The 19,674-nt window shown below is 34.1% G+C and overlaps 1 protein-coding gene across 1 annotated transcript; it reads right to left on the minus strand.

Annotated features, from left to right (window-relative positions):
• Window positions 1-8,228: 8,228 nt before the first annotated feature.
• Window positions 8,229-16,991, minus strand: LOC108376880 (myocilin-like; the record flags this gene model as incomplete). The annotated part of the gene is made up of 6 exons (XM_017633137.1): window positions 8,229-8,515; window positions 10,418-10,654; window positions 13,816-13,958; window positions 14,432-14,528; window positions 15,095-15,318; window positions 16,900-16,991. Coding segments are annotated over 6 exons (877 nt in total), but the record flags the coding sequence as incomplete, so codon positions are not given.
• Between the last annotated feature and the right edge of the window lie 2,683 nt (window positions 16,992-19,674).

The following is a 19,674-nucleotide window of genomic DNA, read 5'->3' on the forward strand; positions in this document are numbered from 1 at the left end:
TGTAAATGTTTGTGGTTTGCGTACGAGCAGAAGTTATGAAAAAAATTGCTCTTAAATAAAAACTTTTATAGCAGGCAATTGATTTCAGTTTATGGTTATTAGATTAGCAATCAGCATGAGAAACTCTGGCACAAAACACAAAAAAATTTTGAATATATCAAGTGAGTGTATGTAACAAAGATGAGAAGGCTTTGAAGGTTTTAGAGAGAACTATTCTACATTTGAACCTCGCTCGTGTGACATGCATTTTAAAATACAACTTGATATAACTTGTTAACTGAATTAATTTTTATTTTCTAAAGAGGTGGCAACCCTTTTCGAATAAGTTTAGTAATAAATCTTACTTAAACTACTCTCGTTTTACAACTGTATTAAAATATTTCATTTAATTTGTTGATTAAAATGCTTTCAAATTTCTATATAGGTGGCAACCCTCTTCAAAAATAATTTCGAAATAAAGCTCTCTATAACCTCTCTCGTTTGATTTTCCATAAAACATATTTTATGTATGTAGCTTGCTAATTTTATTGATTTTCAATTGCTAAACAGGTGGCAACCTTCTGAAAACATTTTTCAAATTCAATGTTTTTACATTAGGCGCTGGTCACTGGCTTTCGAGCGGCTTTCGAGACACTTTTGGCAATCCCACTTACAGAAATCTACGTAAAAAGCGCGGCGGTGAAGAACACTCGGAGAGTTGCATAGATCATCTTGCAAACTGCAAAAACTGCCAGTTGTCATTCTGGGATAAGGAGATCTCAAAGATGCATCCAAAGTAGGCATTGGAGGAGGACTCGGCGTCTTCTCGCAGAAATTGCCTTTGGTAGAGGCTAGACTCCCACATTACTGCAGCATTTTCTAGACTAGCCTTCGTTGTGGCCAGGCCACCTGCTATCAACAACGACTAACTGGAGCGCTCCGAACGCCAAGTAGTCTCATTCTAACATTTTACTCCAAATCCCTTTTTTGGCTGTTAAAAAACTAACAACAGCTGCCGAAGATCCTTACAACTCTTCGACAGCATTTAGTCAATATTTCCCAGGGCATGAGGCAGCAGATGAGATGGCGAAAACGTAATCTGTGATAGAGATAGAGTAAATGGTTCAAAGCATTCCTATTGACGATGAGTACAGTTCCCATGAGTTGGACTAATCTGCACAAACGAATTGTACATAAAATGCATCCAGCATTTCCATTGCGAATGTCCGTTACTCTGAAGAAGGTACCTTAAATTTATGAGACTACTCCTTCAATAACTTATAAAGATTAAGTAAAATCGCATTATAGGTCTATTAGGGTACACAAATATTTAAAGACTTGCGGGACGGCTCGATCTCCGAGTATCTAAATGCATTCCCTGAATAAGCCCACATAGAAAAGGTAGAATAAATATGTACGCACACATATACAAAAAAAGCTGCACATAAGGAATTATATACACTTCTCCAAGTTCATATAAAGAAGACTCATTATAGTAATCAGTTGATTACGCTCCAAATATTTATTAACACTGATCCCCCCGCTCACTCACTTTATCACTAAACTGCCATCTAAAATTGCATATAAGTATATATATAATCAGATTTATAATCCCCTCCCCCCCCCCTGCAGCAATAAGGCGGCCCATTTTCCGTTAAGGACTAGTACTTCACTGGTTAAAATTGGACTGGTCAGAAATGGACATTTCTTGCATCGAAAATGTCAGCCTTCACCAGCCCCCAAGGAACCACCCTGTAAATGTCCCAATCGCTTGGTCTGGCCTTGACGCAAAGTAAACATTTGAACACACATTTCCATGCGTGGCTGTAGCTCAGTGCGATAAAAATGATAAAATGATAAATTTTTTTTTTTTTTTGTGTTTCCGAATTATGAAAACGCATCTGCGAAGTGCAGAACGCAATCTTGCTCCAACGAAAAAAATCTGCAAAATTGGACTAGTCCAGGACTATCTTTTATGGTCAGTGTTGATTGGACCGGTCCTTTTCCATTGGCACGCCAATGTTAAAAATGGCAGTTGAAACCATTGGCAGGGGAATTATGAGGGATTAGTGCTGGTAACAGTAGGGACTATCTGAGGACTAACCTAGGTTGAGTCTGAATTGCTGCACATGTACATATGTATGTACATATATGCATAGTATGCATACATTTATATGTGCTTTTGCCTTTCAGATAATACGCACACATTTATTTATGAGCACGTAGATAACCACCGGAAATTGCATTCAACAGGAAATAATAGAAGATCTCCTTGATTAAACTCGATTAAATAAAAAACTCGTTATCAATCACATTAATTATATTTTTTTTTTTGTAGAGCTTTTTAATCTTAATGTTTGATGTCTCCCCTTAACTAAAAATTAAATCAGAATAATCACACTAAAAAGATGTTAAATTAATTGTCACTTAATTGGTGAACCGCAGCATAATAATGTGATCCAGTATAATTAGACATGCACCACTTTGATTCATAAAGGGCAAAAATAACTCAAAACATTCTGTTTTCAATAAGAAATATAAAACCGACCTTTTGCAAATCCGCTTTATCAAGCATACTGATAATTTCATTCGTTACTTCTGGAATAGCCGAATACCCAAACTTAGACGACCAAGAATACAAAACTTGAATTTTTTTAATTTTTAAAGAAGCCTTGTTTGAAAGCTAGCTGCCCACAGTTCATATTATTCGAAAAGCCAATCTAACATATTTTTCAATAACTGTTCGAGAACAAACATCAAAGCTTCGTAAGTACTGTAATAAAAAGCACCCAATTAGTATTTGAAATGTTGTGCTTTTTCGCTTAAATTGCTAACGACTCACTTTATCGGATTACAAGCCTTAACGTAATTAGGTTCGCTAACGGCGCCAAGTAATTCTTTTGACACTTTGTATTTACCAAATACTACCAAATAAACCTCTGCCATTTAAAGATTTTTAATACTCCCCTTATTGGCTTATTTCCATTAAAGAAGCGTTAAGAAAAAGATATGCATACATATCGTTGTTTAAAGTGCAAAACCGCGTATCAAGATAATGCAAAAACGGTAAGGGAGGTAGCATAAATTATTTTCTAGATAGTAAAAACACTCATATTTCAAAATGGTTCTCTTTTTTTATAAAGCAATCGCATTTCTTGAGCCAAGAGCTTGTGTGAACGAAATCAATTTTTGGCAAAAAATGTCAGTTACGCGGTTTTGCAGAATGACGATACGCGGTTTTGTACTTTAAACGACGATATGTGTGTATATAGACGTGTATTTATGTGCTTTTTAGCTTCTTTTCTTATCTATTGTATTTCAGTAGTCACCTAATAGTACATAAAATGAGCACTTAAAGCATTACATTCTTCAATAAAAACAAAAATAAATAGGAACAAGTGATAATTAAATTAGCAACAGCATTCGAATCATTGCTAAGGGCCAATTCGCACTGTCCTATCACATCGCAATGACTCGTAATTAAATATGTAGTGTGTGAGAGTTGCCACAACAATTCTTAAGCCCCCGCAGCTAAATAAACAAAAACAAGAAGAGTTGGCGCATATATCTTCTATACTATAATAAAACGGTAGATTAGACTGCATCACTCCCCATACGAAAAAAAATCGTTACTGTGGAATTCCATTGGAATTATAAAATCTATTATATTTTAAGAGGTCCACCAAAATATTTCGGAAAAATATTAAAATTTTTATTGGAGTTTTTTATGAATAAAAATAGTTTTGTATAGCCTATTTCCACTCAAAAGCTTAACTGCAGTTAAGAACTCAGCTAGGTACCAATTATTTTAACATGGGGCGATTGACAATATTTATTTCTTACTTTTTACTTTCGTACTTTCGTTTTCTTGTACTTGATATGACCAATTATCCCGTTCGAGTGATAATGTCAATTTTCCAATGGGCATAAACTGCAGTTAAGACTTGGTGAAAATGCCCTATTTAAGATGTTTTTTGAAAAAAATCAAAATGAAATGACATTACGGTTTAAGTTTAAAAAATTTTCATACAAATATTTAAAAAAAAAAATAACATTTTCAACGGAATCGTAATAATGAAATTTTTTATGCTGTTTTTTTAACTTTTTTCAAAGATTGATTTACGAAAAACTTGAATAACTGAGCCAAAACTATTCTGCTTTAGGCTTTATTCTGGAACATCAGGATTACAGAAGAAGATTACGCACTCTCCACAAAACTTGCAATACTTGCAGATATCGCACAGGTAGAAATAATAGCTCATAGCATCGAAAGAGATTAGTACTTAACTCAAATGTTATCTCAGCGCTATTATTCTTGGCCTATGAGTAGGCGAGGTTCTGCTCTTTCAACCTAAACTAATAATTTTTGACATTACATGACATTACGTTTTTGCTTAGCAACACTATTTATATTGGTCAACGCAAAATTCCTTATAAGACGCTGCGCAGCAAATATGAATGAAGATGACAGCATAGCAAGAATTTTCTTATCCAAACTATTTAGTTTCCCGAGGCCAGAGTTTATTATCCTTACAATTCATTTCAACGACAAAGAAAAGGTGTTATACATATTTGTGCGCGTAGCTCAAGGTAACTACATAATTACATACATAAATAGATAAAATTTACCTTCAGCAGACTGTTTGACATCAGTCCTTAAGTGTATGTAACAAAAGTGTGTGTGCCTTTCGCTGTGTATAGAAAAATTAATGGAAATGGCGTGTTAACTTCAGCAGCTAAAATTCCCAGCTCAGAGACTATTTTTCCTTTCCTTTAAGTGTCTTGAATAAACCTAATCTTTAATTTTTAGCAATGTTATTCAGCTTTGTACCACGATTTGGTTGTTAAAAAAAAAAAAAAAAAAAAATAAAACAAACAACAAAGTGTTAAGCGGTAGAAGTTCTAGCTGCTTTTTCGGATATCACCACATCCCCTCATCAGACTTCAGCAGGAATTGAACTCGTATAATCGTACGCCAGGTACGAGTACCTCAATGTTCGATATGGTGTATGAGTAACATTATTTCCTGCTGCTATTTCATACAAAAATTACTACATATTTTCATTTTTTGTTATTTTTTTGTCTGTTTTTATCCGTCCAAAAACAGGCTTTAATACAAATAAAAAAAAAAATACAAACAAATTTTTGTTTTTTTTCCTGTTAAATTAGTTTTTTTCTTTTTTCATAATTATTAAAATCTCTTGGATGCTATGTACTTCAATATTTTGTATGTCCCTAAAATATCGCAACAGCAAATACTGAGGCGGCCGCTGTGGTGTAGTGGTTAGAAGTGGAGTCCAGTTTCCGACATCTAAAACAAAAAAGCAAAAAAAGTTTGGTTCTAATAGCGGCTTACCTCCAACACTAACATATTGTGGAAGTGCCAATCTATTACACTGTAGGAAAATTATCGAGTTTTGAAATGACACAAAAAAAAATGCCGATCCACGTAGACTTAAATTTGGGTCATGGATTATGGATCTGCATACCGTTTTTCCAGATCATAAAAAAATTCAATACTTTAACAAGGATAAACCTAAAAAAATAACACATTATTTGTAATTTTTCCATTGGTATTGAAACCTGTTGCTTTGTCAAAATCAAGCTGCCAACGATGAAAATCGATGGATAAATAAACAACTCTTAAATGGTCAAATGAAAATGTTCAACAATTTTTGGTATAAAATAGAAGCAGGAAATAATGTTACTCATACGCCATGTCGTACATTTCCGTACTCGATCGTACTCTTTGATCTTTATTTTATCACAGGATATGTTATAAACTTTTCTTAATTGGAGGTTTATCTTCCACATGATACCAAAAATTGTGCATACCAAGCCACTAGATTTTGGCATTTTTGGCCAGGTTCGTTTTGGTATCTCTGGGGTTGCACGAAATCCCAGAGCTTGTTTAGCCATTGTGACTTTTTTGGTGTGATTAGTGTTTTAACTGCAGCCATCGCAACCGGAGGCTTGCCTTTATGTGCCGAGTTACGTATACTTCTTGACTGCAATGCTATATAGGGTACAGCCATTGAAGTGGCTCCACCTAGGTTGAAGTACATATGTAGGTCCACTTGAGGAAAAAGGCCCAGTTGAACAATTTTTTAGTTCGTGCCGATAAATGTTGTTTGTTAGCAACGTCACTATCACATCCGGGTGCCATATTCATCAGCTTTTAAATCGGCATGCATAGTAAAGACGTTAAACCAAACTCTGTGCCTACTTTGGTCTGTTGGTTTAAACAATATGGGAATACATACATACGTGCATATGTATAAACAAAGGTATTGTAAGGAAAACAATAAAAGTTTACACACAGCAAACTGTATTTATTGCTGAGCTCAGTAGAAGCAGTGCAGTAAATTCCATTCTGCCTCCATTCAATATGCTTCATAACGCTGGATGCGCTCATAACGCTGCGGTCTATTATTAATTTTACAATTGCATTTTATGGCGCTCTTCAGATTGCAATAAGCGAAATTGAAATTATAATTTGAAAAAGAACAGAGAGCGCGTAGTACGAATGAAGCGAATGGTGAAACAACTGAATGGCGTAGAAATTGAAGAATTATTGCAAAAAAGCAAACAAAATACATAAATTAAGGTAGAAATCCCAATAAAAAAAATTATAGGAATTTTCACATTAAATATAGTTTACGGCTATTGCCGTTGTAGCTGCAGTTATTCCTCCAGGAAATTGTTATTCTGTGTATGGCTCACAAGGATTTTCATGCCGGTATGAGAATTAAGTATAAGAGTAAAGAAAATGTTTAATGTTCCTCCGCTTCGATTGCAGTCTTATCCGCCCTAGGCGCTATGCTATCAGCCCGCCCTTTCTCAGCTCCAATTAGTTGGGTACTACATCCTACCTTTTTTCGCGGGAGTACACACACACATGCGAAAAACGATGTCCGCGTTTGGGTAAATGGACCCAACAAACTGATAGCACTCCTCCGGTCCTCATTCTGTATTCATTTTACTGGCTTTATGGCTTTTAAGGGTTAATTGTCGCTCTATTGAGATTTTACTTTGGGTCGTGCGTGTCATATTATAATCGGTGTATTTTTTTGCCATATTTGCCGCCCCTAATATTTGGTCGCATGTCTCTTTGCAACTGATCCCATAGTCATTCGAACTAATCGCATTTTTTGCAGGGTTGATATCTATACGAAAAACGATGTGCGCTTACACTGACGAAGCTAAACAAAACATATACATATGTATGTATAAGGGTTGTTGCGAATATTCGCATTCGCTTTCGCAACCGCGGAGCTTCCGCATTAATTTTAACATTCGCATTCGCCTTCGCAATCGCAAAAATCGATGCGGATCCTTTGCGAATGCGAATATTGAAGGGACTGAAAATTGCAGTTATTTTTTTTTACGAGTTAAACTTGGCCAAATATTTTTTATTCCGAAATAAACGTCCTAACCGGATAATAAACAAACGGCTTATCGAAATTAAACAAGTTTGGTATCAATGAAAGAGGACTGAAATAGCTTTAACACTGAAATGTCGAAACGAGGAAAGCCGCACATTGAAAAATATTTCAATAAAAAATGTTAATTAATTACCATAGAACAAACATTGGGTCAGGTATGTATTTAAATGAATTTCGCATCCGCGGATGTCTAAAATTTCACATTCGCAACATCCCTGGTATGTATGTATTTACCACAAAACCGGTTGAGCATTGGCCTGTCGCCAACCAAACTTTTTCCAGTGACATGACCACCAATTTTCCACCATCGTTTCCATTAAGTTAAATTGATTGTACCGAAATGTGTTTTATACAATTTATTATAAATTCCATTCGATTACAATTACTATACTATTTTTTTTTTTGTACATAAAAATGCACAAATATATGTTTATCTTAGGCGTGGATCGTAGTTACATAGTTGCTTCGTCGTGCGCTAATGTACTCATGCTACACAATCAAATCAATTATTAGTATTTTAATTAAGCTAATTCTAATGCTCCTTTTTTTCAATTTACTTACATACATATTTTATGATTCATTTTATAACCGCTGAATTTCTAATTCCTAGCCTTAACAATATATCACCTACAAATTATTCATTTTTACAGCCTACAATTAGTATTAGTTCCACGAATAAACACAAGATTTCTAAATTTTAATTTATATATAAAATTGCTTATTGCACATTTTAGTTTGGCAAACCTTAAACTTCACCTATTCTCTTTGAAATATGTATTTAATTTACATACGTATCTGTATATGTATATATATATAGAATTCCACCTGCTAACTTTGTTACATACATATGTACATATGTAGCTGAAATATGTAGATGAGTGAGAAGGAATGAAATGTGTGCATGAACAAACATATAAATACACACATGTTGAAGCGATATATATGTATGTATATGTATGTAACCAAGTTAGCAGGTGGAATTCTGTTGCCTTATTCACCACAGTTATTTATGTTCGGTCACCGGTAATAGTAGGCTCGCGATAACGAATGGGATATGTGAGCGCGTTTCCTTTGTCCCACGAGTACAATTCCTGCAAATAAAGAAAAGCGGAAGAGCACAAAATTGAAATAGAGACCGAATTTAGAAGTAAGTTTTGATATATGTATGTAAAATGTGTTTGTATGTATGTTGGTAGCTTTGCGGACTAATGGCGTAAATGTTTTTTTTTTTTGCAAATTAGTAAATTTAGTGATAGAATGATACGTGTACCGAGTACCGAATATCAATACTTTTCATGAGTACTGAGTAGTATCGAGAACTCGATACTTTTTGATAAGTACCGAGTAAAGATAGCGAATACTAAAAAGTATCGACGAGCTAAAAACTAAGTAAAAACTTTTTTAAGCATTAAACAATTATATTGAAAATTAAAAAAAAAAAAAATTGCCAATAAATATTGGATTCGAAAATTATCTTCTATGTATGTCTAATATGAATGTCATATAAATGAATATAGCGCTCCTTTACTTCAATACTGTAATAACTCAAAAAACCCAAAACTCGAGAAAAACGGATTTAAAATTGTGAATTTAGTACAAATAGTGCCATAATAAAAATTAATATACATATATTTTGTTCTAGTGAGCTAGTGAGAGGGCCGTAGCCGGGCTTTTTTTTCGGGGCGGTTCTAACAAAATATTTTTTTATTTTCACTTTTATTTCAATATAGTTTGATGAAAAATAAAATATTTCAAACAAACAGGGTTGAAATTGCAATGGCCTAATATGAAAAAAGTAAAAACCGGTGCATTAAACATTTATGCAATTAAAAAATAATAATCAACAAATTTTCGAACGAGTTTCGAGTTTTTTAATTAGATTCTGAGTAAGCAGTTTTGTATAGCCCATTGAATTCTAGTAGAATAAAGTACAAGTATCAAATGGCTAAAATGGTTGATTTTTTTTTAATTTTTAAAAAAGCTCAAAAATTGTACGAAATTTTGTTGAATTTTTTATATTGCACAAAGTTGGAAACTTGGATTTACACGGGTTTTATTAAAGAATGAACTACATTTTTATAAACAAAAATAACCAAAATGAAATGACAACAAAAGTAATACGTTAAAACTTTGCAAAATTTGTTTCGGCTATAATTTGTTGACCACTGTATGTATTTTTTTATATATTTAATTGGACACGCACATTGTATATAAAGGAAGTACATAACAAAATTAAAAACTGATGAGGGTGAGAACACCAACCCTCAAGCTTTAAAACTCCATACTTAACTTTTTTTATTATTCTGATGAAAAACTTGAAGTTTTACGAAAGTTTTGTTGAATTTTGTTTATATATTGCACAAGGTTTGAAAATAGAGTCTATATCGTTTTAAGTAGAGCTCTAGATACCCGGGTTCATTGCTCAACTGCTCAAATGTTTGTTCAAAATTTTCGAGTTTTTGAACAATTTCATAAACAAAAGAAAATTTGTAAATTGTATTTGTCAGCAGCTGCTTTCTAATTCAGGTTAAATACATTATATTATTAAATACCAATGTAACAATCTTTGCATTATATATCAATAATTTGAAAAATTTAAAAAGTTGCTACCAATAATGTCAATATAATAAAAAAAAAACTCGAAATGGTTGAGCTCATTTTCGAGTAATGAGCATTGAACAAGCGTGCGAGTACTCGCTGCTCATATACCCGGGGTGTTTGAAAATGTGCGAACAAAATCACTATTAGAAAAGTAGTTTTGAAAAAATTTACATAAATTAAAAAAAGGTTAAAAAAGTCCACAAAATTTCGACTTGAAATCTGATAAAAATAACATATATTTGAAACTTATTCGTATAAATTCATAAACTTTCTGAGTTAAAGCTGGTCAAAATCAAACCCTGTGAGCATCCCCTATTTTTTTTTTTTAATTTTGACATTTTCGTGGATGTTTTTATTTTGTATGTAGAACAAAAATGAATTTGAATACATACCACGGTAAGCGGATTATATCCCACAGTAGTTGTCTTGCGGAACGGATTCGAGAATGGCAGGTCGACATTTAGCAATTTTCCATTATACAAATCGATAACATAACGTATATGCGAATTTGTCTCCGTACATGAGTCGATCGCATACAAATGGCCGCATACAATGAACATTTCCCCAAATTTGCGATGGTCCAAGGAGATATTGAAATTGTACTGCATCTTCAGTGTATCCGCGTCGAGCTGAAAAAAAAATGTATATCAAAAAGTGGGGTAAATTACATTGTATGGAATAAGGCAGTTTTACACATCGCTGGCTTAAAGTGAAAAGCTGCTAAGACCAATGGTTTCAATTTTACAGCTGAGGAAAACACTTTGAAAACAAAACTTCTCTGTATTCAAAGCAAAAAAAATAACTCGATACGAAAGGGAAGACGTCGACGCTTATGAAGTTTTTCGTATTCCTTAGGAATTTTCGAATCTTCTTAGCAAATTTGAGTTGGAAACGATAATTTTTCGAGTTTTCTTTGCCTCTTTCATAAAAAGTGGACTTAGAAAATACAGATGCCAATACAAATATGAATAAAAATTCTTCTCCTTCCCAATCGTTTATTCCATTTACGAAGTGGCACCAGTTATTCATGCCAGGTACTGGCAGGGGCTTCTGTTCGTGGAGTGGGCGCTTTTGCTTTCGTTTTCCACTCATTAATGTCCAGTCGAAGGATCTTTCCAACAGGGTGTCAGCAAACATGCGTACGGTAAGCCCAGGCCAGCGCAATTGTTGTATTTCTATGCGCTTAACTATGGCCACGTGGAACAGTTTGTCATTCCCTCTTCTACGGCATCCGTCTCTGATGAGATCAAGGCCATAGATCTTACGTAGAATAGTTCATTCAAAAGTCTACAAAGCCTTCTTGTCTTTATTCGGCATTAAAGAGGGTTGAACTTATGGCGTTTTCTTTTCTACAAAAAATTTTGCCTTTTCATTGCCCTCTTCTTTTTATTTGTGTGCAGGGTGTAATGAGAAGGCAACATTTTTCGGTAGAAAAGAAAACATCATTCGGGATTTCTACTAAGCAGCGACAAATGGCTCTGCCTTCTAATGGCATACTGAGCCCAAAGTGTCACTTGTTGGCAAAAGTTATACTTCGCTTGGTCTCCAACCAAACATTGTTGCTGGCGTTTATGCTGGATCCTATATAGACAAAGTCCCTCCCGACTTCAAAGCTATAAATGCCTGCACTGACTTGTGTTCCGATAGTCGAACGACAAACAGTTGCCACTTTCAAAACCTGGTTTGGTCTGGAAGATATTTCCAAATTTTTACAGAACTTAAAGTTGGACTCTCCGTTCTTCTCCTCATTAGTTATGGTAGGATTCAAAATTAAGGTATGGCTTATACCGCTGAGATTCCAGTCTTCTAACATGTATTCATCAGACCAAATTCTGCCTAAAAACTAGAACATGTGCCCTAGTAGCCTTACGCTGCTGGATGTGTGCATCTCAGCCGGTATTTGTCTTAACTTAATGGGGCAACCCGAGCTTCGTTCCTACACATAAATTTTTCTAGGTTCCTCTTCAACAAACCTGCCACCGGTGACTTCATTCAAATGCATAGAAAAGTGTTCCTCCATAAATCAACACAGAAATAAGCCAAGGGTTTGAGACCGTTCCATTGATGCGTCATTTTATTTAGTTCTATGATCTAATCTGTCACAGTCGTTTAGGTTTTCCACGACAGCATTGAAAATTGGACTAAACATTATCGTTATGAAATTCGCGGGACTATTGAGTGCACTTTTCACTTCCTTCTGAATTCTTTGTAGCGCTAAATGCTGCGGTGCACTGCATTCTGCACTCTTCCTCTGCGGCACACAAATATATTGGTGCTGACGTGAGAAGCCAATTTACTTTATCCACACATTTATTCATTGCTTATTTTCTTTTGCCGCAAATAGTTAATATGATGAAACAGAGAGAAAAACTAGAAGCTAAGCGAAGATAAGACATTAAGCATTAAGGAAAATGGCTGCTCGTGTAAAGGTACCGCAATGAAATAATGGTCCGTCATAAGCAACAGATGCAAGTATTTATGTACATACATTAGGGTGCCCCACAAAAAAATTCTGTTTTTCCACCCGAATTATAGTTAATCAAATAAAATTTCGGGAAAATATTAAGATTTACGCAAGCTGCATCGATTTGAAAATACTTCTCAAAATTTTATTATTTTGTTTCCGTTCCGTTCCCGTAAACATTTTTTTACATTTTCTTTATTTTTTTTTTTTTGGAAAAAATATTTTTTATTACTAATTTAAAGATATTTTAAAATCAGTCTAGCTCTAGTAAATGCTAATATTTTTCTGAAATCTCTTCGGCGAAATTCTCAAAATATAGCAAAATTTATAATTCCGATGGAAAACAGTACTGATTTTTTTGTAAGGCGAGTGATGCATCCTAATGTGCATGCAAGTATATGCTTATAATTCTTGCGTACAAAAGTATACATACATATAGAATCGCAAGCACAAGAAGATATAGAATGACTACTGAAGTACATATATACGAACGGTTTACTTTTAATGAAAGAACAACATTTATATAGGCTGCGCGCACAGAAATAAATCGCCTTTGGCATGAAATTTTTCACTTTGTATGGATGTAATGGCAAGCTGCATCACGTAAGAAAAAATTTTGCTCTTTGAATACTAAAAGAAAAAAAACCAAACCAACACAAAGCGGATGATGATGTGATGACCACCACACAATGCCAAATCTGACACCCTCGAGCTTTGAAACAAGAAAAAAACAAATCTTCTCTATGTTTGTATAATTCCATATATGTAGCTATTTTGACTAAGTATGCCAAGAACAAGAGTGCCATTGAAGTTGATGCAAAATTTTGAAAGTAAGAGTTGGAACTAACCCAGCTTGCAGTAAATTCCTGACTAATAAGGTGTCCTTTTCTAAATTATAAACAGACAAATTGTGCAACTTTTCAAATAACCGAAAATTTGAAAGAAATATTTACATACACATATTTTAGAGGACACCAAAAAAAAAAAATCTCAAAAATCAACGCGATTTTTTAGCCATTTGAAACTTGCACTTCATTAAACTATAATTGTATGGGCTATAAAACTGCATACCCAAAAATTTTCTAAAAATTCAGAATAAAGAGTTGAAATTTTGATGAAAATTTATTGCGTTTTCCTAAATTTTGTATAAAGTTTGAAACTGTAATTTACACGGGTTTGTTTAAAGCGAAGACGATATTTTTATATAAAAATAACAAAAAAAAAAATTTAGCTCGAAAAACATTACGAATATTTGAAGAAAATCAACACGTGGTCATTTGTTTGAGTCACTGTGTATACACCTTTTCACTAAATGTCTGCACTCACCTTGGCAACCAGTGTATTGTTGGAGTCATAAGTACTGTAGATCACCCACAGACCCACCTCATCCACATTTAAGTCCATGTAATTGTGGTCGGTAGAGTATAATCGATTGCCAACAGCGGTGCCAGCATACGGCAATGGGGTAGCTGCAATGATAACATGGAAAAATAGTTAACAGTATTTAGCAGCTGATACATTTCTATGTTTGTATGAATGCACAAACAAACATACACATGTGCATTTGCATGCATGTCCGATGCCGCATTAACAGAATGTAGTAAAAATTAAATGTAAAGCAACTTTAATTGAAGACAGCAACACAGTTCAACAAAATTTCCAAACAAAATAATAATAAATCAAATATCGGCAAAATCCGTGTTTTTACCACTTTGAGGTTAGGATATAGGATTGAAAAAAGGTATAATTTGCCGAACTGTGTAATTAAAAATTATTTAAATGTACTCGTGTAAACTCTAATTCTCTGCTCTGTGCCGCTCTCGGACAAAGTGGCATCAACGCATAAAATTTCAGCGACCTTTTTATGATAGCCCAGTTGTGAGTTTCAAACAGAAACGCATATGTATGTACATCTCTTAATATATGCAAATAATGTACTTACATATTTTCTTCATTGTTACCAAATCCAATTTTACGACCAAATCGCTATTGTATTGATTATAGTAAAATGATCCATTATAGACGACATGTGCGTTTCCCTGAAAATGTAGAGGATTTTTTTATAATCAATGCAAAGAAGAGACTTCTATATACAGTATTGGCCATATCTATAGCACCGCCATTTCAAAGAATTTTAAATTTAAATACAGTTCATTCTCTAACAAAATTCATATAAGTTTTAAACTTTGCAAACGACTACAAGAAATTTAACAAATTTTCACCTAAATTTTAAACTTTTTTCTCCGAAGTGTTAGAATTTTTTTGAGTACGCAGTTTTATAGTCCATTCAATTTTAGTCTGATAATGTGCAAGTTTCAAGTGGTTAAAAATTACCATTGATTTTTTTAGAATTTTCGTACTTTCGTAATCTAATCCGCTTGTACGTTTTTTTTTTTTATTCAAAAGCTGGGGATACAGTCTTGGTGGTGCAGTTTATACATTTGCGGGTCACGGCTTCATTTATGCGTATGCCTTTTAATATGACGCTTTGATTTTTTTTTAAGTAAGATTTATTTTAAATAACCCAAAATGTATGCCCAGTTTTTAATAGAAAACGTTACTACACATAGTAAATAAGTATGTAAGTATGTAAGAGAAAATTCACCTGAAACCCTTCCGGAATATTGTATTTGCGACGCGGTGAGAAATTCATGCGATATTTCATTTTCGTTGGATACTCGTACAAATTGTGCGTATCACTCTCTTCCGTCACATAGGTTTTTTCATGATCAATGTCCGAAGAAGCAGCTGGATCTCTCAGCCAACTGCCGTAAATATCATTTACTGACTTATGGAACACTGGTTTACCTACCGCATATAGCAGCCAGCCTAGAAACATAGTGGAGAAAATGTGTTGGACAATCAATATTTATTTCTTGTTATTTGAGTTTAAAAAATATAGAATTTTTAATTAAAAAAATAATTGCTAATAATAGTGGATAAAAAATTAATTTATCGACTTTTTTTAATTGCAACAAAATTTCTGGGGTCATAAACTATACACATATTTATAAGTGGTACACTAGGCGACCAATTAGTGTACACACCTTGTCCTTGCTTGTTCATAATTAATTGACCATCAGGACAGACAAATGTATATCCACTTCTTTTTTTAGTTGTGAAATAAAGAATTTTTTATGAAAAATTAACAGGAAATAATATTAGTCATACGCCATGTACACTCTTTACTGCCCATTTTTCAGCAGTCATTCCTTTTTTGTTTATCCATCGATTTTCTTCGTTAGAAGAGACCAGGCTTTAAAACAAATGAAAACATTTACAAAGATACAGTTGGATTTTTTTTTTTAATTTTTTCATCAAAAGTTTTGACTCAAAACTACAAAATAGTCTGAAATGATTAATTAATTTCTCAGAACTATTAGGTCTATTGAAAAATGATTTATACGGGCAGGTTCTGCAATTCACTTCCGAGTCAATTTCAACCCCTTCCAATTTGAATTCAAAGCGAACTGGTCTCAAATTCACTCGGAAGTTATTTGCAGAACCTGCCAGATAATGATTTTGTGAGCTTTCATTTGTCATAATCCGTATTAAGAACAAGCAAAACGGAGCTTATAAAATTTACCAGAAGGGTGAACGAGATTCGTTGTGGTAGGTGTGTTATGTTGTGCAGCAGCCACTGCAACCCAACCTAAGATTCTCACGACAGTCGGGTTTACGTAAGCGAAACGACCCAGATTGATATACGGAAACCCCTTGGGGAATTTGTATGCTGTTATAACAACAACAATCTAACCTAATCCAGGCTAATTGTGTGCCACATTTTATCCAAATCCCTTAATACGTTTTAGCGTGAGGAAGTAACAAACATACTCAATCTCAACACTCAGTCTCAACAAGTTTCACATTTATTAAATATATTAAATAACTAAGTAGTAGGATTATTTCAAACACAACAACAAATATCCTACCTATAGTAAGTATTTGTACGAGTAATAAATTAAAATTTTTAAATATACTAAACAAATATTTTTACTCACTCTTTTGTCGCTTCGGCAAGCCAGGATAACTATAATTTCCAGTTGGCAAAATTTCGAAATTCGAATTGATGGAGTCCTTGCACTGGTAAAGGCTGAAACAAATAAAATACTAATTNCGAAACCCCTTGGGGAATTCGTATGCTGTTATAACAACAACAATCTAGCCTAATCCAGGCTATTTGTGTGCCACATTTTATCCAAATCCCTTCATACGTTTTAGCGTGAGGAAGTAACAAACGTACTCAATCTCAACACTCAGTCTCAACAATTTTCACATTTATTAAATATATTAAATAACTAAGTAGTAGGATTATTTCAAGCACAACAACAAATATCCTACCTATAGTAAGTATTTGTACGAGTAATAAATTAAAATTTTTAAATAAACTAAACAAATATTTTTACTCACTCTTTTGTCGCTTCGGCAAGCCAGGATAACTATAATTTCCAGTTGGCAGAATTTCGAAATTCGAATTGATGGAGTCCTTGCACTGGTAAAGGCTGAAACAAATAAAATACTAATTGTATTTAATTCTTCGAAATACAAAAATATGTAACTGAAATAAATATTTATTTAAAAACCAGTCTTAATCAAAAAGTACGCACAGGTGTTAATCAGCCGCGTTGCAGCTGGCGGTGAAACCAGTTTTCTTTACACAAAGACAAAGGGCAGATAATACGTAAAAGTCAACAACTACGAAAAACAAAAGGTACCCATAAAACAAAAGGTATGCATAAAACTTGGATTATAGAGCGGAGCGTAGCGTTTGCAAGTAAGTAGCTTTGAGAAATGTAATACAGCAATGAAAAATGAGTCGTTGCAAAAATGAAACTGATTAAAAACTTTATTTGTGGTTAAATAGGCTGAGGTTTTATATAAATATGTATGTGTAATTCTACGTAAGTTTATATAAATACATGGACGTCCATGTGTATAAGCTCTGGCAGTTGTAGTTAGCTTATCCTGCATATCTGTATAAGTTACCATAGACGGCGGCAAAACAAAATGAAAGTTTATAAACAGAAGAGTGAAAATTAATTTAAGTTATCCTTTTGCTCGACCACGTCATTGTAAAGTTGACGCCCAGCCCACGAACAAAAATTAAATCAGACCAACCGGGTACAAGACTTAGTAAAACAAGTTGGATTAAAGTTGTGAATTCGTGTCTTGTTTTTTTTTTGTTTTCTTTCGATAGTATTTTGTGGTAAGCCCAAAGTGGCCATGAACATACTTATTATTGTATATGTATGTGCGATATATTTTTATGTACATACTTAGGAGAAAGTAAAAAAAAATTGATCAGCAATTGAAAAAAAAAAATAATTATTAGACCTTAAGAAGAAATTGGGCAGCAGTAAATATGAAGTCTTAATTAAAAATCGTTATAGCTACTAACTACATATACTTCCGCTATCCTCAACCCTAACGCGTTGGCCAATCAAGATACATATATACATCTACTAAAAAGTACGCTTTTATGGAAAAACGAAAATAATTTATGATGGAAGCAGAAGTATAAGAAAATTCGAAAAGGAGAAAATGGAATCAACCTCCCGCAAGTGATAAGCTCAGCACGAGTTAAATTCACGAACATGCCCTGTTGGACTTGGTATATTGAAATCACAAAATCTTTGTTTCAAATTAGCGCCAGAAGGGATCTGTCTGCCAAAAGTGCAGTATTTTTATTTCAAAGCAATGTCGAATGTCAACCATATTCCGTTTACTTTTCAAAGTTTTGAAGTAGTATTCATTCTCAAGCTAGGCAAAAGAGAACGCTGCCTAAGGGCTTTTGGCCAATCAGTCTCTCGTCTCTTGTGCTCAAGACTTTCAAAAGGCGAGAAAAAAATGTCTACTCAGCAGAATGCTTACCTAAATCAGTGCTCTATAGAATCTTCACTTCACCAGATTGTACAAAAGGTAGAGTCATAGCTGGAACAAAAAAAAACCAAATACGTTGGAACCTTTCTTGGAAAAAGAAGGACAGAGTCACTCCGTAGGCTATAGAGCAGTCACACAGCAAACTAGTGATCGCGGACGTGGTGGTGAAGCCGATCTCAATTGTGCTTCGCACAAGGCTTCTAAACGCTAAGTGAGCTTACCAAGCATTAAAGCTGGCGAGCCCGCAAGACGGTGTACTGACGAGTTCTTGGAACTTGGAAATATTTAGGTTTAGTTAAATAAACCGAAATCGAACTACTACTTTTATTTACTAAAAGGTTACATATTTCTAGTTTCAATCTGCGTTCCTTGAATGTGATTACTCTTTAACTCATATCTCGTGCTAAGTATTTGGAAGTGGTACTAATACCAAAACTAAACTAAATAATGAAGATAGAGCACCGTGTTAAAAAGGCGAATTGTGCTCTGTATTCTTGCAAGAAACGTTTATGTAAGAAGAAATCGCTGCAATCGCTCCGCGAATGAATAACATTTCAGCCTAAAAATATGCAACACGAAAACCGGATAGGTTCGATATAAAGTCATAAGTTTATGTATATGTCATGCTTCCCTGGAGGCATGGAATATTTTAAGGCACAAGCTTTATTCACTTAGAGATTTGTAGCGATAGAAATTTAGTGTGGCGATTTTGGAATCCCACTGCAAGTCATATGTTATGTGTGAATGTATGAGGAGGTAATTCGCTGACTTATTTGCATATCGTGCGCTGGTTTAGTGATACTGGGTCGATCATGTCATGCACAACGGAAGCCTTAAATGTCATCTGTCATATGCTTCCGATTGATATCTATATTAGGTAGAGTGCTTCACAGATTGTCCTGAGGTTGATGGAAGTAACTCTGGGGAAAGAACGTGCGTTCGAGAATGGACTTATCCTGTATATTTTCATCAATCGGATTACGTGTGTGTTACACTTATTTTCAAGGAAAATTTTTAACACAATGTTTCCTCCTGGGAAGAAACGGAAACGGTAAATGGTTTAGAGACTAAGATTTTTTCAACTGACTTCTAAATGAAAACGTCCATGCGACTAACAGATTCCACCAGTGTTTTTTTAGAATGATGTCTTTGTTATTAGAGAGACGTATTAAATAGTTTTAGCCTCAGGCGATTAACATAATAAAACAAGGTATAAATTAGGTTACGACTTTAGCTGAGGAGCTATTCAGAAACGCATCAGTTCCAGACATCTCAGTGGCAGAAGAGATTCCTGTGCTTCTGAGC

The sequence above is a fragment of the Rhagoletis zephyria genome, unplaced genomic scaffold, assembly GCF_001687245.7.
Source record: "Rhagoletis zephyria isolate East Lansing unplaced genomic scaffold, Rhagoletis_zephyria_1.1 Rzeph_scaffold_11169, whole genome shotgun sequence".
NCBI lineage: Eukaryota > Metazoa > Arthropoda > Insecta > Diptera > Tephritidae > Rhagoletis > Rhagoletis zephyria.